Here is a 19,791-nt window from a genome sequence, read left to right as displayed (position 1 = left end):
TAAAATCAAAAAGTGGAAAACGGGAGATTTTCTCCCGTTTTCCAATTTTTTTTTTAATAAATAATGAAAAACGGGTGAGAAAATCCAGTTTTTTAATTTTTATTTTTTTTTAAAAACGAAAACGGGAGAAACTCTCCCATTTTTCTATTTAATAATTAAAAAAAATAAAAAATAGAAAACGGGAAAATTTTTTCCGTTTTCTTCAAATATGCGCATTTCGGTGAATAACATAGAACATGTGTATTTCAGTAATTTTTTATTTTTTTTACAATATTTATAAAAAAAAACCCTCAAATGTGAGGTTTTGTCATTTTTTTTAATTTTTATTTTTATTTTTATTTTTTGAGTGACCGGACTCTTTTTTATTACCGTGATTTATCTACTTTTCAGAAAGAAAAAAAAAATACTTTTTCTATTACCACATGTGGGTGTTAGGGTAGTTAAATTTTATATTTAAAGTATAAAATTTTGATTTTTTTTTTTTACAGCAAAATTGAGAATTTAGAATGTATACTCTTTTTTCATATTGTTTGAAAAAGTTTAAAAAAAATAATTAGTATTTATTCCTCACTTCATTCATAAGATAAGATGAGAATTTAAATTCTGTTTGTGATGTGTTTATAATTCACTCAAAATAAATAAATAAATAAATAATTATGATTTTTAAAAGGTTTATAATTTTTTTAATTATTATTATTAAAATAAAAGAGTTAATATTTTATTTCATCACATCTTAAACTCTAGTTTTAATCAATCCTTTGAAGATACTTAGGTGTTGTTTGTTTAGAAAGAGTGGAGTGGTATTGGATTGGGAATGGGTCCAATCCATTGTTTGGTTGGAAGACAGGAATGAGAGAGTCTTTGAGGAATGAGATGAGGGGAGAACTCTTATTGGGATTCCTCCAATTTTCTTGAGGATTGCCCAATCCGGATTTAGAAATGTCTATTTTACCTTTGACTTCAATTGTTTTTCCATCATGTTTTGTCCTTTTCTTTGTATATATATATATATATATATTAGAAAAATGTTAAGAACATTGTAAAAAATAATAATGATAACATATTACAAATAAAATAATACTATAAAAAAAACAATAATAATAAAAACAAAAAAATGTAATTAATTATAAAATAATAAAAATAAAATGATAACATTGTAAAAAAAACAATAATAATAAGGGAAAATTACTATTTACCCCCTACACTGTTTAAAATTTCCCAAACAACCCCTGCAAGTTATGAATACCACGGACAAACCTTCCTTTATCATTTTACTTCCTTTTTACCCCTTGTAGGTCATTTGGATTGGGTCCATGTTGTGAAATTCCATCATTGCCCTTAAAAATGGTGGGAAAAAAACGTCCAATCACATCATGTCTAACATTTTTTACATTTCTTTTTTATTTTCTGAAACAAACTTTGGAAGACTTTTATCCTTGTCTTGTCCCTGTTTCTGTTTAAAATTATACAGTTTTTTGTTTAAACATAAATGTTTCCGTTTAAAATTATCAAGTTTCTGTTTAAATATATCCAGTTTCAGTTTAAACAGAAATGATTTTAGTAGGTATTCGGATTCTATGAGCGTATCCGTCCCACCTCAAGGCCACCCTAACGATTTAGTAGGCCTTCCTTACTCGTTAGATCATTTTGAAGTTTTGTCATTGCATGTCGGACAACGTTTTGAAGGCGCTAATCATTTAAAAAACTCATTTCACTACCACGAGTGCGGACACAATCGTAGATCTTGCAAAGAAACTATCGCCAACTAAGCATAAATGATAACTTATATTCGTTACATATGTTTGCCACAAACTATCACATATTATTGTACATTTTGCTCGTTATTTATGAAAATCGTTTTCATAAACAAACGCAAATTTAAAAAGAAATGATGAAATTTAAATAGAAAATGTCGTAGTTAAACAGAAACATTGATATTTAAACATAAACTTTGAAACTTAAATAGAACAATCGATAATTAAACAGAAATAACAATATTTACATTCAAAATTAAACCTGGCCGTCCTAGACAAATGTGGATCGAGTCGGACATCACAATGAAATTGTAAAACAACCAAAAAATCTCCTTCAACACAATATTATCGCTTTTGATTATGTACACAAACGAAAATGAAAAACAAACAAAACTCTTGCCCAAAAATCTTCCTACAAACTACAAGATCATCCAATAATCACACCATGAAACCGAAAAAATTCTCTTTCTAATAGAATACTTTAGAAATCAAACTAAAAAGAAACCTACAGAATATCAAAACAAAAGGAAACTGCACAACATCTTCAACGGCATCCACCTCGTATCAATACCTTGGAGCGCAAACTAATGAAATGTCAAAGAGTTGAGTGGGAGTTCTTCTTCGAGGCAGTGGTCCAATCCTACAGAAGATGTCCAGGTAACGACAACTTTGAAAAAGGAAAAGCTGAAGAGATGAAGAGAGAAAAAAGAAACCAGCACCAATAATGGTGTTCTCTGGGGATTAACCAAGAAAAAAACGGATTCCTCTTAAAGAGAAAATTATTGCAGCAAAGGGCGTTATGGTCAAACCACGTCTCACTTGTCATAACTTCCCATGCAAGGGATAATTTCGTCCAAAAAATTTAAAACTAACTCCATTAAATGCTTGAGGGGTTTCAAATTCATTGTATTTAAAAGGAAGGGGTTTTTAGGGATTCCCAAATTAATGGGGTGTTTTTGGAAATATTAGAAACTTAGGGGGTTATTTTGGCAATTTCCACTTAAATAATGAAGATTAATTGTAAAATTAATTATAAAAAATAAAAACAATTTAAATAATAATAATAATAACAACATATTATAAATAAAATAATATTATTAACTAATATATTTATTTATTTAATATTCTCTTAATAAGGGCATAAAAGATATTTTTCACATATTTTCTTTATATTTTCTATTCCCAATAAATTACTCTTCTATACCTTTCAATTAAAAAAGTTTTCGTTCCATTCCTAATCTATTCCTCCTTATTCTCATTTCTATCTCATTCCTACTCAATTCCATTCTTTGCAAACAAACAACACATTAAGTATTGACTAATTCATTATCCATCTTAAAAAACTTTTTATGGTATTTATCATAAAATTTTAAAAATTAAAAAGAACACTAGAACGCCAAAGGCTTCTTATTGTTTGTGGTTAATCTATACTATTTGTGAATAATAAATAATTCATACTGGTTTAATAATAAATTATTAATACTGGTTTAGTTTTTTTTTTTAAACCAAACAATCCATTTTGTTTAGAAACATAGAAAATATCTTATTCTAAATAAAATAATACTCTATCCAAAAATGACCAAATAAATTTCAGTGATTTAGGATTTTCTTGCCAAACTTATCAAGCAAATATACCAACTTCATTTACTTATAAAACTCTTTGGTCGTGACCAAAAGCAATCCAGTGGTGTTCACATATCTTTTGTTTTCAAGTAACTAGTAATGACTAACATTTTAGATGTTCTAATGGACCATATTATAAAAGGGAACATACTAGAATCTAATAATTTTTATCCAATTTTCTATTATGAAAAATATGATTCGAAGTCTCGTAAAATTCTCAATTACTTTTGTATTGTTTTACTTCTTGCAAAATAAACATTTGAAATGTAATTTTTTTTTTTATCATATTTAACTATTCCTGTGAAATGGGACTTTCATATATTTCATCACTTCCAAACATTTTTAGGAAATTAAAAGGCCTCTCATTACCAATATATTTTGTTATTCTTAAACAACCGACTATTATTAAATATTTAGAATAATTTTACTAAACTATCATACATATAGATTAACTCAGTTTAAAATTCATAGCTTATAAAAAAAAAACTCTTCTATGTCTGACAGAAAAATTATATTAAAATTATAAATAATAATAATAATAATAATAATAATAAGTTCTATAGTTTTCTTGTGTTCAACACGAATTAACTTTTTTTAGGTTTTTTATTACTGCTAAAATATTTTTTTTTTACTAAATAGAAAAACATTAGACTTCCAAGCGGTGATTCGAAAATTTATAATTGAAACTTTTTATTGTTTCTAAACATGTAATTATTTCATGTTAGAATTTTCTTTACAACTTGTCCTCTCCATATAGCCTATTCTTTGTTTAGGATAAAAGTCTCTTCCTTTCTTATTGAAAGAACACTATTACTGTAAACTTTGAAGTAGAAGGAACTCTTATAAGTAATAATAAAAAAAATTAAAAAAAGAAATAATATTGTAAAAAGATAAAAAAAATTATATAATTACTCATTTTAAAATTCTCTTTTTTTTTACCATTACTGTTTATAAACACTAGAGTTGTTTAGACAAATAATATTAATTTTGAATTTGTTTGCCAATTCATATGCCATATAGACTAAAGATAATAGTAACTCATCCATTAAGTAAAATACATTTATCTAAATACATATACATAGTGTTAAAATCTCACCCTATTATGGAAAGTTAAAAAAAAGGACAAACTAAGTATTGGACAATTTATGGCAATCCATGTCAAGCATTTGCATGGTCCACCCATGATGTGCTCTTGGTGTCATTAGGTCTCATGGCTACCCATTATACCAACCTATTGGGCCCACCTCCCTCCATTTATTTGTATGTAATATATATTTTTTCCAAAATTTTTTTATAAAAAGTTGTTAATTCCCCATCTCTTTCATACTTTTGATTTATCAAATCAATCTATTTTATTATGAAATATTATTAGTTGATTATTTCAAAACTCTATGTTAATTATCACCCTCGCTGTTGGCGCTATATTAGTCTACTTAGTTCCATCATCTATTTTTCAGTTTGTGTTGGATGTGTTTATTTATTTATTTTTTGGCAGTTATATTTGCTCTTTCTGTTTTATCTTTATAATTCACTTCTGGTGATCTAGGTTCTCTTTTTTTTTTTAATTTGTCTGTCTTTTTTGTCTTTAATTTTTGGCTCTCGTTTTACAATTAATTAGTGATGTATCTATTTTTTTTAAATAAAAAAATATCACCCTCACATAGGAAAATGGCAGTTAATTTCCATATTTATTTAAAAAATTATGTTAATTATCAAAGAGATATTATAAAAAATTATTTATTTTAATTCATTATTATATTTATTTATATTATTTTTAAATACATACTTTATAAAAAAACGACTTTAGTGTTTAATTTTTTACTTAATCATTATTCGAATACGGTCATGAAAATTTGTTGACAAGTAAAAGAATATGATTTATTTCATTAGAATAGTTTGGTTATAAATATTACAAAATTTTGTTGACTTATGAAACACAATCTCATGTGACTTATCTACTACCTACAATTGGGATAAGGTCCAAATGTTCAAGTACAAGGTTGAGATTATGTTTTGGGAGAATGACAATTCATTATAAATGTCTTGCAAATTGAGTAAGTTGGTAGTTTAACATTGAATGGTTCTCAAGCAATGCCTTAAAACATAGATGAAGTGGCATTTAAAAGTATTACTAATAAATTTAAAAAAAATAGTAATTAGAATACTTGATGAAAACATTTAATGATTTCTAGTAGCAAGTATGCATTGATTAGAATTGATTGAAGGATAAGCATGAAGGAGTAGTAAGGAGATGTGATTAAGACTATGATTAAACACTTGAAAGAAAGAGGATGGAACCTTGTGCTCCTCTCCCATCTTGTTTTTCCCTTTTGTTTATGGACACTCATTCAATCACCAACTAACCATGGTTTTAAATTTCCAATCATAATATTTTATCAATTTTTTTTAAAAAAATAATTTATTAAAATTTATATGTATATTATTTAATTTATAGAACTTGAATCGAAAATTATTCATTTTAATTAGAAATTGATCCGATTAGAGTTTGCTAGATAATTTTGCATTAGATTCGAGTAAAAGTTTTCATATTAATATAAATTTAAATTTTAAAATATTCTTTTTATAATCCATCTGATAGGTATATAAAGATGCAAATGATAAGAATAATCACGTGGACAACCGCATATTGCAAAGGAACAATAATTTACTTCAAAAAAAATTATAAGTCAAATTTATCATGAATAGATATAAATACAACTAAAGAAGCGAGGTTTTGCTCATCTTTTTATAAGAAAATATTACCAAAAAAATAACCATTAGACTCATTCAATTCATGCCAAAATTTCTTATTTAGTATTTTCTTATTTGAATCATGAAATCAAATAGTGAGTTTCTTTTACATAACAAAACAAACCAATTTTCGTAAAAATTATTCAACAATCAATTTTTACAAAATGTAGATATTTTAATAAATATTACATAACTAAAGTCTTATTAGTAACTAAGATAAACTAAAATGTTGATTAATATTATTAAGCCAAAAGATTTAGTCCCCTTATCCCAATCCCAACCAAACACAAATTAAGGCAGATGGAAACTTCCTTCCCCACACACCCAACAACCATGCCACCCCAAAAATTCAAAGGACAGACTTGTTTGACAATCAAATGTAGGGTAGGCAGGTGGAGAATTTGATCATTTTGGTCATGGACCAAGCAAATGTGGGGCTCAGTGAAGGTCTTTGCTAAATAAGGCCACATCAAAACACTTGCACAACTTATTGCAAATTCAGTGAATCAAACCCCATGTACTTTGTCCTTCCTATCTCTTTCTCATTTCTTTGTCCACTATCCTCACTTGTCTCTATTATATCTTTAGTGTTCAGTATTTAGACTCTTCTAAAGCTATTGGTTTTTAGTTTTTTTAAATTTTATTCTTTTCATTGAGTACTTTTTAGCTTTTTGCTCTTTTCTTTTTGATCTATGATCCATTGGTTTCTTAAGAATGATAGGCTTTGAATCAGTCCTACTGATATCCTACTGAAAACCTATAAGATGATGATGGATTTTTTAAAAGAATTGTAATTAGGTAGACATCTCCCGATTGATATTATTTGCATACATAATAATTCAAACTCAAAATCACTTGTTTAAATAACCGAAGTCTTTAGCACATGCAGTGACGAAAATAGAACTTATTGGTAGGGGGCTTAAAGTCAAAGCGTATCTAACTACTATCGTTATCATGATGTATCTGATTAAAAAAAACAACTATGGTCAATCAGACAACTAAACAATCATTCATTCACTCTTAACACTGTATATTATTATATTAGTAATGCCACATTATCGACTTAATTTTTTTAAAAACTATTAAATTATTTTTTAAAAATTTTAATAATATTATTAAAAAAAATTTGAAATTTCAATGCCACGTTACCAACTTAATTTTTTTCTTAAATTTTTATAAAATTTAAAATTTCAGCAACTTTTTGATAATAAAAAAACTTGGTTTTTAATTAGTAAGAGTATCAAAAGTTTAACATTGCAACCCACTGTGAACTTAATTTTTTTAATTATTAAATTGTTTTTATGAATTTTATTAATATTATTCATAAATTTTTATTGAAAATTGAAAATTTAATGCCACATATCAATTTAATTTTAGCAATTTTTTGAAAATAAAAAAATTTGTTACAATTAATAAAAGTATCAAAAACTCAACATTGAAACTCATGGGATTCAAAACCAGGGTAGGCTCTAGTCATCCAATTCCCACCAACCACTCAAGCACATTCACATTACATGAAAATTAAATACAAACAAGACATTATCAAACATTAATATATATAAAAACCTACCTTCATATTGAATTTTTTATTTTATGCGTATAATCTTAGTAGAATACAAAATTGAATTTAAATGTATTATTTACTATACTAATTTCTTTTCTTTTCTCTTTGTTCATCTATTTATATATGCCTAACTAGTGATTTTGATAATGTGTTTTGGCGTGTAAAAAAAAATTAGTTACGCATGAACAAATCAACTAAAATATTATTTTACTAAAAAAAAATGATAATAATAATAATAATCACGCCATCCACATTAAAGAAAATATTTTTAGAACAAGCTACGTTGAATTTATTCATTCATGAAAATAAGCTACAAGAACTAGTAATGTTATCATCATATCATGGTATTACACGTACCACATTTGAGAGGTACATATTTAGTTTTGAAGGAAATTTAACTATTAACTATTAACTGCTTTAACATAATAGTTTCTTCTTTTCTCATTGAGTATAGAAACAGGAATAGTAGAGTTGGGACTAACAGCTTATTGTTGTTGTTGCATATTTATATGATAATAACATCAATTTTTTTAAAAAATAAATTTTAGTTAATTTACCTATTAAAAATAAATTAAAATCTAAGGTAGATAATAGATATAATAACATGAGTAAATGAATGACCTAAATCAACGACTATTTGGTCTATTAGCATTGGATCACTTGCGTAAAGTGTTCGCCTCGAATGTTGAGCGTGGTTTTTCAAGTTCGATCCTTATCTCAAGCAAGGTGAGGGCACGGTTCAGTGGTAAGTGCTGTTCCCCCACATATTCATCTCCTGGATTCCGGTGTTTATCGCCTTTCTCAAAAAAAAAAAAAAATGAATGACCTAACCCTAATTTGAATTCCAAACTATGGAAGAAGCCAAACCATGCAAAGTAGATAGACATAGCTTGAAATCCACGCCATGAAAATGACCAGAAAGATTTGAGGTATTTATGCAATCCATTTAATTAGAGACATGAAATGTGACAAGAATTTCCAAAGGAGAGAAGTGACTTTAGTGATTATTGATTAGAAGTATGACATCAGTAGCACAAACAAACCTTTCAAAGAACAACCATTTGCATTGCATTGCACTTGCTTCCTTTTGATTGTGATTGTGATTGTGATTGAGGGAGACCATGATTTGCAAATTGCTTCCTTTATTTATTTATTTATTTTACTTTTTCAATGGAATAGCTCAAAATAAATGTCTTACCTATATTGATTTTTTTTTTCATATGATCACCAAATAAATCTAATTATTTATTTATTAACAAAATTAGTTCAAGACTTAAATCATTTAAACAGATAGTTTTCTCTTCAAATTTTTATGTTAAAAACACTAATTGGAAGAAATTTACCCCTTATAAAACTCTTAATACTTCATCTCGAATCAATTTAAAACTTACAGTTTTTAAAAAACTAATGGGTCAAAAATTAAATAATAATAATAATAATGACAATAATATTAATAATAATACTAATAGTATTGGAAATATTTTAAGAAAAGCATACAGATAACACCCTTTCTCTCTCTCATTCTTTTTTTTTTATCTTGATTATAATATTAGTATTGGAAAATTAATGAACCTTTTACACTTATATTAATTTTTATAAATACAAATCCAAAGAAAAATATGGAGACAAAAGTCGAAAAATAAAAGTCCAGTCAAAGACACCACCAACCTTCACCAACATTTAAAGTTTGTCTTTGACATCTTATCATTTAATTAATTAACAATGAAATATGACTTTATATTTAATCAAAAACACATTAGATTTATCCATTCATTCATATAACCCTTTCCCCATTTCCTCTATTTCTTTTTTTTTCATTGAGCAAAGGAGTACAAAATATTAATACAACCTAAACTTATTTATTTTCTTTAGAATCACAACCCAAACCCACTACCAAATGTTTGAGCTGTTCTTCTTCTCTGTTGCAAACTGGACTTCACCCCATAACTAGATTTACTACTCCAGTCTACATCCCTACCACCACTACTGCTATTATTACTATTACTACTACCACCACTACCACTAATACTATTACATTGTCCATTTGATTTTCTACATACTTGAGTAGTTTTGTCAGCATTCAAAAAGGTTAAGTTTTCATCCCTATCATACCATTCCTTGCCATAATTTATACCATTTCTTTGATTGTGGTTCTGATGATCTACCTGACCTCTGTAGCTGATGTTTGACGGTGAAGCTGCTTCGGAGGATTCGGTTAAGCCATCGGCGTCGTCGAATGATCGGTACGGGCTGTTCCAGTTGCTATGGTTTGAATCTATGAAGCTGTAGTCGGAGAACTCCTCTGTGCTGGTTGAGTCTCTTGTGCTGCTCTCGGTGCTCCAAGAACCTTCATCGGAGCAGCTGAAAAGGGAGGAGCTGTCGCTGGATGGAGAATCTGTTTTCGGGTGCTGGAATCTCTGGAATCTCTCGAAAACAAAGTCATATGGATCAAAGAGTGCGGAGCTTCCCGGTGTTCGCTCAGGGTGTTGGTGACTAATGTTTTCCCGACGCGACGGGATTGAGCTGGTCCTCACTACATCCCGAGCAGTCGGCTGGACCTTGAACCAGTTCTTCTTTGTACTATCATGGTCTTGTGATCTTGCCTTCCTCAATAAACTTGGTGCACGAGGAGAGCACCTGGTAAATGTTACAAAGTTTTTGTAACTCTCAAGTGTGCAGATCCTAAATTGGTGGAAAAATCAGCAGAAATAAAATTAGGGCTGACCTTGCATAGAAGAGCATGTATGCACCTTTTGATAAGACTTTCTCAAGTTCCGCAGGTTTCACCTATGCATGAGATCAATGGAAATATTTATTACAATGAGATAGTGATTTGCCTAAACAACAAGAAATAAATTAAGCACACAGTTCAACATGATCAATTGCAGTGGAAAAAAAAATGCTGGAATGAATTGGAGAATTTTAGACAAGTAATTCTTTTGTCACAAAGTACAGGATAATTATGGACTACTCTACAACCACAGACAAGGCAGCATTCTGCCGAGGAAACACTGCCAGTGCTCTAGCACTTGTGATCTAGGGCAATTAAGCTCCTTAGTCATAGGACCAAATATACATAAAAAGAGTGAATTTAAACAAAAACAATACCTTTATGCAATCAAGTTTTGAAATATATGTGGACTTGCTATTAAAACCAAGTTTTGAAATATATGCTGACTTGCTATTAAAACCAAGTAGGTGGTGGGTGGGAGGTGTTGAAATGAAGAATAGTTGAGGCTTTTAACCTTTATTGCTTTTACTTTCACCAAAACAAAAGCCGGAAACACGTGTATCATTTTAATAACTTATTTAAGGAAATGTTTTCAGAAAAGGTCCATCTTATAAACTAATAGAACTTGTTTACTATATCTGTTTTACTCCTAATGCAAAGCCCAAAAAAAGAGCATTTTATATGCTAAAACTTAAGTAAACTTTGACAGGGTCTGGCTAGGAACCAGTGCATTAATAATTTTGACTATGACTTGGTCCAGTCAGCAACAGTCCTTTCAGGAAAGGGCAGACAGCAGACTGATTTAAGTTAAAAATAAAAAAAAATGAAAATGAAAACAGCAAGCAAATTCTACTTATGGCAGAGTCGACAAGCTATGGGTTACCTTGCTGTCATCAAGCTTGTGCCACTTCCCTTGTGTGCTTTTCACATAGCATACATAGTGACCAGAAAATGCAGCATTCATAACATCCAGATGAACCACCACTGCATAGAGCCTGTAGACAGGTGACTTATCATCTGTCCTACTCATATAAGGAGCCAAATTCAGGTATTCAGGAAATCGCACAGATTTGTTGAGCTTGCCAAATTTCCCTGACTGAAAAATGAAAATGGGCTCCCATCAAATTGATGAACAATATTGAAACTAAGCTTTAGCAATGAACATCAAGCCGAGTGCCATACAAACACATAAATGCTCAACATACAGAATAAAAGTGGATCTGAATAATTACCTGAAATCGTTTTAATGCAATCGTAAGAATATTTGGCGCCTCTGAAACTGTCAGTTTCTTTTTAGCCCGCTCATAAGAATTACACCTAGACATGTAATAGACATAGTAAGGAATATACTCGGGCTTCAAGCATAACATTATTGACATGTTTACATTGAATGGCATTAGGCCTCTAACAGACAATAAAAATTGAAATGACCAATAAAATAACCTAAATTGTCAGGTGCTACTTATTAAGAAATCGAAATTTGTAATGCACTGATTAGCTCAGACAAAAAAAAGAACTATTCCAATTGCAGCAAATACAAACCCCCAGTTTCTCCTTAAATTCAAGAGAGCAATTATGCCAGCCACATGAAATTAGTGTTATTACCATTAACTAATTAGCGGACACAACATGGATGATCCTTTAAATTATATGGGTCTAAAAGTTTTATCATGTTACGGCTTTAAGTTTCTCATAATACATGCATCAACAATTTCGAATCAGTGTACCCATTCAAATTCTGATCCATCCACTAATTTGAATAATAACACTAGCAATTATCAATTACTTCATATACATGTCATTCCATAAGGTGCAGCATTAAAAAAATCCAGTGAACAAGCATTGCACATAACTGGTGGAACAAACCTGGTACAGTGGTATTTATTCTCGCCATCCAGAACTTCAGTAGCTGTGAAATGTGCAAGTGCATCTTCAAGACTGCCAACATCACCATTTATCTCAACTGTCAAGTCCATCATACGGTCATGCCGCTCTGACTTGCCTTGACATCTCATGCATTTTATCTGCATTGAAGACAACCTCACACCATGAAAAAAAACTCTTCAAAGGAAATGGTATAACATTTATCAGAACTGCAGTTTACACTTAGAAACATAATTACCTTTGAACGAAGGTAGCCACCAAACATTTGCTGTATAAGAGTTGTCTCCTCTGCCTGCTGGCCTATAGCATTTTTCCCGGCTTCTCTTAGACATACAGATTGCATTGCATCAACAGCATACCTGTCAAAACAGAAGAAATATGAAACAGATGCACATGGGAAATTCCCCCAAAGAAAGAAAAATTGCAGAGTTGTCATGAGCGCATGCATTAATAAATCAGGTTCTATCAATGAAGTTGTTAAAAAAAATTAAAAAAAAAAAAAACAGTATTCAACTCCAGAACTGTTTCAAATCCAATAAATTATAATTTGCAAATTTATTGAATGGCGATTCCCCAAAAATAATAATAATAATAATTATTATTATTATTATTATTATTATTATTATTATTATTAAAAGAATAAAGTTGATCAGCTAAACTAAAAATCCGTCAATAGATCCACATTTACATATATCAAACATGAACCCACATGAATTCAACACTATTTTACATGAAAAATCCAATAAGGAGGAGATATCATCTTCATACAGACTATTGGCCTTCATACATAGCCTTCATTCTCATTGTCCAAACACGCATTTATATAAAATAGAACTTAGGACAAGATATACAGATTATATTAAATTTATATTTAAGCAAAATAGAATTTTTATAAATCATGAAAATCACTGTTAAAAAGTTCACAAATTTAAAAATCAATTTATGAAGATAAAGAAAAAATGCAATTTAAAAACACTATTGTACTATAAGGTATTTATAAAACTGAATATAAATTAAACATCAAAAAAGAAAAATCACGATGGAGTGCTGAATCAAAAGAAGATTGGAGAGATCAAAACCCTATATTAAGATAAAAGTGTTGAATGGAACACATGATCCAAACATATCCCCACCTTGTCATGTGTATCTAAAGAGAAAATAGACTTCTAAGTATGATTGGTAAATTTCCCCCATACCCAGATAATCATTATATATAACAGTTTAAGAATTTCCGACTGCTGCAGATGTTACCGGCAATATACGACTTTGGTTTTATATGATTTGTGACACATCTTTGTCAATATAATAAGCTATGATAAATCTGCAAAATTAATACCAATGAAAATGGATATATATTCCCCAAAAATGTCACGGCATATTAAAAAATTGAAATCTCAAAGGAAAAACACCTGATTCATCAATCAAATGGAGCCCAAACAAAACCCAATCAGAGATGAGCAGTACATGAATCAATGCATAAATATATAAAATGAACTCAAAGCACATCACTTTTTAAATGAACTTAAGCTTTCAGCATGAATCACATACATCCACATTGAAGAAATTTAAGTATGCATTACAAGCCTCTAAGTTCAATTAAATGACCTTAACCTTGCAACATAATACATATACATCAACATTAAACAAATGTAAGTATGCAATGCAAGCCTCTAATTCCCAATCATTCTCCTTTAAGAGTGGTAGCCAAAACCATAAAATATAAAGAGCCTAGATACATGAGATAGGTTAAGGTAAATTAGTTCCTTGAGTAAATTAATAAATTATTTTATCCTTCTCTAGATGTCCTTGTTTTTATGAAAAATTAGGTCTTTGTAACATCATTCACAAGTAAAATGCTGAGAGGATTGAGCATGGAAATAAGATCTGACTACCCTTCTACTATTGGATAGCGCAATCTTTCTCTAATCCATCATTAACTACACTAATTATCTAGTTTAGATTCTATCTATTGATTTGCATGCTAGTTGACTGGTTTACCCAGCCTTCAACCCAAAAACTAAGACTTGAATCCAACAAATGATAGCTAACCTGTCCTATCTTGCCTTTTTATACAAAAAAATTCTGCACAGTTGTACTTAAATATATTTTTCATCTATTTCTACACTAAATTTCTTAATTTGTCGTCTAAAACGGCGGTGTTTTGCATTGGTTTAATGATAAAAAAACCAGTCCTGATTTGTATAATTAACCAGAGAGAATTGTCTTGCATCAAACAGGGTCATAATAATAAACAGAATCGCAGTTAAGTTCAGATATGTTCAGGTAAGTCACTGATAAAGAAACCTCCATATTCCTGATGCTCATAAAAAATAAGCATGGACCGGACCAGAAAGACAGCAATGGCGGAGGATAGGAATAATGAACCTAATATTTCCAAGTTTACTCTTACGCAACCTAAAAGGAGGCTCTAAAATGATCTAGAACGTGGGATGGAGTGCATAACTAGAAATGACAATTTTGAGTGTAGGAGTGGTCACACAAATAAGCTTAACAGAACATGCTAGATCTCGAGCCTTAAATATACAATCAAATGAAATATCTGCACGTTAAATGATCAAGTTGTTAAGATCAAATTTTTATCAGATAACATTCACATCAAATGCTTGTCACTACAATAGTCCAACCATACAAATGAATTAAAACGACAATAAGAAAAATGGCAAAGCATAACCACAAAACTAACAGAATAAATTTGATTGAAATATGACCTTAAAAATTCATGGGCATCTTCTTCTCTCCCACGACCAAGGTTGCCCATATGGGACAGAATCCCAATCGGTGAAAGGGGTGATCTTCCTTGTTTTGCTTTCTGAACAAGACTCTCAAACTCACAAGTAAAACACCAGCCTGTCTTTGGGCCTGCATGTCAAAAGAGAACACAGAAGACTTTTCATTATCTAGTAATATTAAAAAAAACCATAGAATATGAGCATATAGCAGATCAAAGAGCGCAGCATACATGTTTTAGAATGAAGCCCTTCAAGAAGATATGCAGTAAGGGGTCGAGTAAATGCCAAACACTGGAGCACAGCATTAGCAAAACAGCTGCAGCAAGCAAAAACAGACAATTAAAATAGAAAGCACAAAACTGCCGATTTTGTAGGATAATGAAATCTTAGGAGGCAGAGAAACAGATACAGGGCCAGTGAATCAAATGATACAAAGGGAATAACAGCAAACACAGTAATTCTTCATGGACGCCATCTCTTCACTTTGACTTATAGTATTTTAATTCAGTTGGGTTTATTGCATGACTATGCCAATTTTATTAGTTAAAAACTACATCATGGCAAACCAGCATACAAAAATAAAAGTAAAATAAAACTTTTAAATAAAATAAAAATTTCAAATACATACTCTGAATAGGAATAGAGTAACCATAAAGGTCCATGAATAAATTAAATATGGGGCATGGAACAAAAACAAAATAGAAACAGCTTCAACTAAGGAATATTAAGTATCATTTGTAAGAAGACTAATAGTACAGTAGAGTATCATCATCACATGCAGAGGACGGCTAAGCACACTTCAATACTACTTACAGGATAAAACAACAAATGTACATGGCACAAAAAATTACATCAGTGAAAGGAAGAAGTAACGAATAAAAAAAATGTTAAAACTAACAAACAATTTATCACAATTTAATAGAAATAAGTCATAACATGCACAAGCATGAGAATCTAATAGCCTGCCTATCACATATTGCATGGCGGGACATATAGTTAGCATAAAAACGGAGCATAAATTTCATCAGTGAACTCAAGTTATTCAACACACATGAATATTGTTAAAATTTTGATCCTGTGACATGTGGGTAGCAATCACCCCTTACCTATTGCCACAATTGATGAGACCACAAGGACGTAAATCCAACTTTTCACAATTGTAAAGCTTGATAAAAACATCATACGGGAAAAGCATCTGTCACAACAAGAAAAATAGGGGTAAACCTTACAAAAATTTCAAAGATTAAGCCACTGAAAATAAATACTAGCTAAAACTTGATGATAATAAGAAACAACAGTGAGAACCAGTACCTTATGGTTCTGATTTCCAGATAGATCACTACCAAGACCAGATGAATAGTGTCTAGAAATTTTCAAAGATTTACACTGCTGAACAACTTTCCTGACAGATGTCTTCAAGTCACTGTTGCTGTCAAGGGCAGAAGTCACATGTATCGATGATTTCATGGGAACTATAGGAGGCTTTTCAATCTTTTGATAATTTTCCTTTGACACGGGAAGACCTTGATTGACGGAAGCTGCATGAACAGCGGAAACAGGCTTTGGATGGTTAGAATGTTGTGTGACTTTTCCACCAGTTGAGCAGGTAGAATTGCTAATCCTTGAAAATGGCTTTTCCTTGAGATTAGGTTGAGCAGTGTCTTCAGAAGCCACAACTTCATCAGAAGAAACTGTGACAGAATGTGTTATGTGAATATTTTCCTTCTGACTAGAAACCCTAGAATATGCCTGTGATGGAGATCCAGCACCCAACTGAATGGACTTGCTATCAGAGAACTGGGGCTTAACAGAATTGCTCTCCTGAGCAGTTTCAGCCACCTTCAAATTGCGTGCTCCTTCCTGACAACCAGTAGTGTCTTTTGAAGGACCAATACTAGTGCTTGCCATACAGGGAACACTTTCCTGACTTTTAACATCTTCAGAATTTAAGCTGGGAATACTCTGATTAAAGTCATTCAAGCAAGAACCATCATTAACAGAGATGCCCTCCCTGACAACCGCAGAATGTGTGGCTTGGACAGATTTCAACTGACTATCACCAAGCACTTCCCGAGAGTTATGATCAGATGCATCACAAGGTAAAGGCCCAGGCATCTCAGCATGATTGTCAGGAAGGACATCAGACAAAAGGGTCTCACTGCTTTTTTCCACAGGACTGGAAGAGCTCTCCACTCCAAATGTATCATCCTGATTAGCAAAATTGTCATGCTTGCCCAAACTTTCCGAAAGGCATTTGGATTCAGATTGTGGCGGACTAGCAGAAAATGTCTCTACAGCATTGTCATATACATCAGATTGATCGCCATGCTCTCCAATAGCATCACCGGAACTTATCTGAACATTATGGCAATAATCAATTTGTGGAGGATGGCATTCATCTTTATGCCCTTGTCTCCAGTGAATAATTTGGCATTTTCCAGAGCTGCACAAATAATACAGTCAAAGATCATCCCCATGGAAAAAGAACATTCAGGAAACATGACAGAAAAAAATAACCATTAGTTCAGTTAAACACATCATAAGCAGGAAAAACAAGGACAGATAGTCATAACAACCAAAGCATCAATTAACGACAGAACCTAGATTGGACAGAGAATAGACCTAACACAGTAAACAGCCAGGAAAATGCATAATTAGCCCATATCATAGAAGGTTTCCTGCTACAAGGAGCAAAAGATTAAGATGGCTAGGATATAATCAGTATGCAACTCGCATATAAATGGGTAGAAGGTGTTCACTTGAGGGAAGTTGATCATTGTGGAAACCTTTTTCTGTTCACTTGAGGTTCCCTTAAGCAGGAAAAGTAAAACTGAAATCACATTTCTGCAGTTAGTTTTGGTCATGTGAGACCCTCACAAAATGGCCTTTTCCAAAGAATCCACAGTGGCAACATTCTAACACCAGATGATATGTTTAGGTATGGGTAAGGCAAGCTCCGCATGCTCAAACATAACTTTAAAAAAAAAAAAAAAAAAAAAAAAATCAAAACTATAAAAGAAAGCATCCCACTTTTTTCTAACTATGAAGCCAAGAAAAATAAAAGGTTGGCATTTGTGATCGTTAAACAAATAGGCTAGTCAGTCACCATTGGTAGTCTCGCAATAATTAGATGATATAATTAATAACAAATCCCCAAGGTCAAAGTGATGTTTCTGACATTACAACACCTAACATTATTACCTTCAAATCAAAAGGCAGAAGGGAAACGCAGCACCGCAAACCAGTGATTGCCAAGAAAAACAAAGAAATGAGAAAAAACCACAAAAAGTAACAGAACCCAGAACTAGAACTATTTCCATATCAGTGAATGATGCAGATTAAGGCTTAATGTCACTTCCTAAATAAGGTATCAGATTCAACCTAAAGTCTCTTCACTTTCCCTTCAATTCTAGATCACTAGTTCTGGTCCTGCAGCCAAGATTCAGCCAATCGAAGTCTCGTCACAAGACAAGAAATCAAGGAACCACAAAGAAAAACCAGCACTGAAATCGTCAAAATCAAAATAGAATTTACAACAATCTATATTTCATTCAAATAACAGTTATTTCAAAAAATTAAAAAAAAAAGTAATTTTCCGACAAAAATTCAAATTAACATCTCATGTCTTAAAAATGCAACATCAAAACCCTAATCGAACCCCCATTGTCAGAATCCCCAACCACGTAAACCAAATCCAGAACCCCCGCATCAAAATTCCCCAAAAAAAAAAAAATAAACAAAATAAACAAAACAAAATCGATAAATTTCTGAATAAACTAACCAATATCGAACGGCCTTGCACCGAGAGCAGCGTGTAGTGGTGGGGCTAAAGCAAACAGCACATCTCGGCCTTTCGATCTCCTTCTCCACAACCGATCCCCACACGTAAACCAAACTCGCCTCCTCCTCCGCCCTCTCCGACTCCTCCGCCGCTAAAGCCGCTAGTCTACGCACTTCCTCCCTCCTCTCCGCCGCGATCCTCAACCTCCGCTTCACAATCAGCACCAACGCCGAACAGAGGACAAAAGCCACCACCAGCGCCCAGCCGGGGAACCCTACACCCCCTCTCGCGGGCATCTAACCCTAGATCCACAGCTCTCCACCTTCATCCGACCTCGAACTCCCTCGGAATCCCGACGTTGCTCCAACGAGAAACAAACAAAGACGCGAAGAAACCTCACGAAACGATCGAAACGCGAAGGGGTTGTTCGTATTGGTAGTGACTATGAACTAAAGGGGTAAAATCCAACTTCCGTTACCCCTCCGGAATTCCCGTCTTAACCTGTCCCCCCTAATAAGACAAAACTTCTTGTCTTTATTTTTCCCAAATAAAAAATTTTTACATATATATATATATAGGACCCCACTATTATATTTTGATTTTACTGAATAATTTATTTTTATTTTTTTTGGAAAAAATTAAATTTTTCATAGTTGGTAGTTTCCATATTTATCCATGCTTATTTTTATATACATTTCTATTTTCCCTCAATATATTAATTGGAAATTCTTTTCCACAGTCGGTTATTAATTAAGCTCATTATTATTTAAAAATATTAATTATAAAGATATAATAAAAACGTGATAATTTCATCGAGAGAGAGAGAGAGGGGTAATGGTGTAATTTAAATATGAGTCAAGCCATCAAAAATAGACCAAAAATTTAGAACTTTCATTTTCAAAAATTAAGACTAATACTTTGAATTTCCAGTCTACAATCAAAACACTACTAAT

At 31.4% G+C, this 19,791-nt stretch overlaps 1 protein-coding gene across 1 annotated transcript; it reads right to left on the bottom strand.

Annotated features, from left to right (window-relative positions):
- Nucleotides 1-9,495: 9,495 nt before the first annotated feature.
- LOC120281993 (ubiquitin carboxyl-terminal hydrolase 17-like) lies at nt 9,496-19,252 on the bottom strand. The gene is made up of 11 exons (XM_039288689.1): nt 18,839-19,252; nt 16,369-17,500; nt 16,164-16,252; nt 15,288-15,373; nt 15,037-15,187; nt 12,546-12,666; nt 12,290-12,447; nt 11,656-11,740; nt 11,307-11,519; nt 10,418-10,479; nt 9,496-10,329 (listed from the first exon to the last, which is right to left on the bottom strand). Exons 1-11 carry the CDS (start codon nt 19,132-19,134, stop codon nt 9,567-9,569), a joined length of 3,156 nt encoding a protein of 1,051 aa, XP_039144623.1. The 5' UTR covers nt 19,135-19,252; the 3' UTR covers nt 9,496-9,566.
- Nucleotides 19,253-19,791: the final 539 nt, after the last annotated feature.

Source organism: Dioscorea cayenensis, chromosome 18 (assembly GCF_009730915.1).
Source record: "Dioscorea cayenensis subsp. rotundata cultivar TDr96_F1 chromosome 18, TDr96_F1_v2_PseudoChromosome.rev07_lg8_w22 25.fasta, whole genome shotgun sequence".
Taxonomy (NCBI): Eukaryota; Viridiplantae; Streptophyta; class Magnoliopsida; order Dioscoreales; family Dioscoreaceae; genus Dioscorea; species Dioscorea cayenensis.
The sequence above is the reverse complement of the archived record's forward strand: the minus strand, read 5'-3'. Positions and strand labels throughout refer to the sequence as shown.

Coding starts and splice junctions, on each gene's coding strand:
- LOC120281993 (XM_039288689.1), bottom strand. CDS start 19,134: ATGCCCGCGAGAGGGGGTGTAGGGTTCCCCGGCTGGGCGCTGGTGGTG. Junction 12,667..15,036: donor GATGCCCATGAATTTTTAAG/GTCATATTTCAA, acceptor CTGTTTTGACAG/GTATGCTGTTGATGCAATGC. Junction 11,520..11,655: donor TTGCATTAAAACGATTTCAG/GTAATTATTCAG, acceptor TTCATTTTTCAG/TCAGGGAAATTTGGCAAGCT.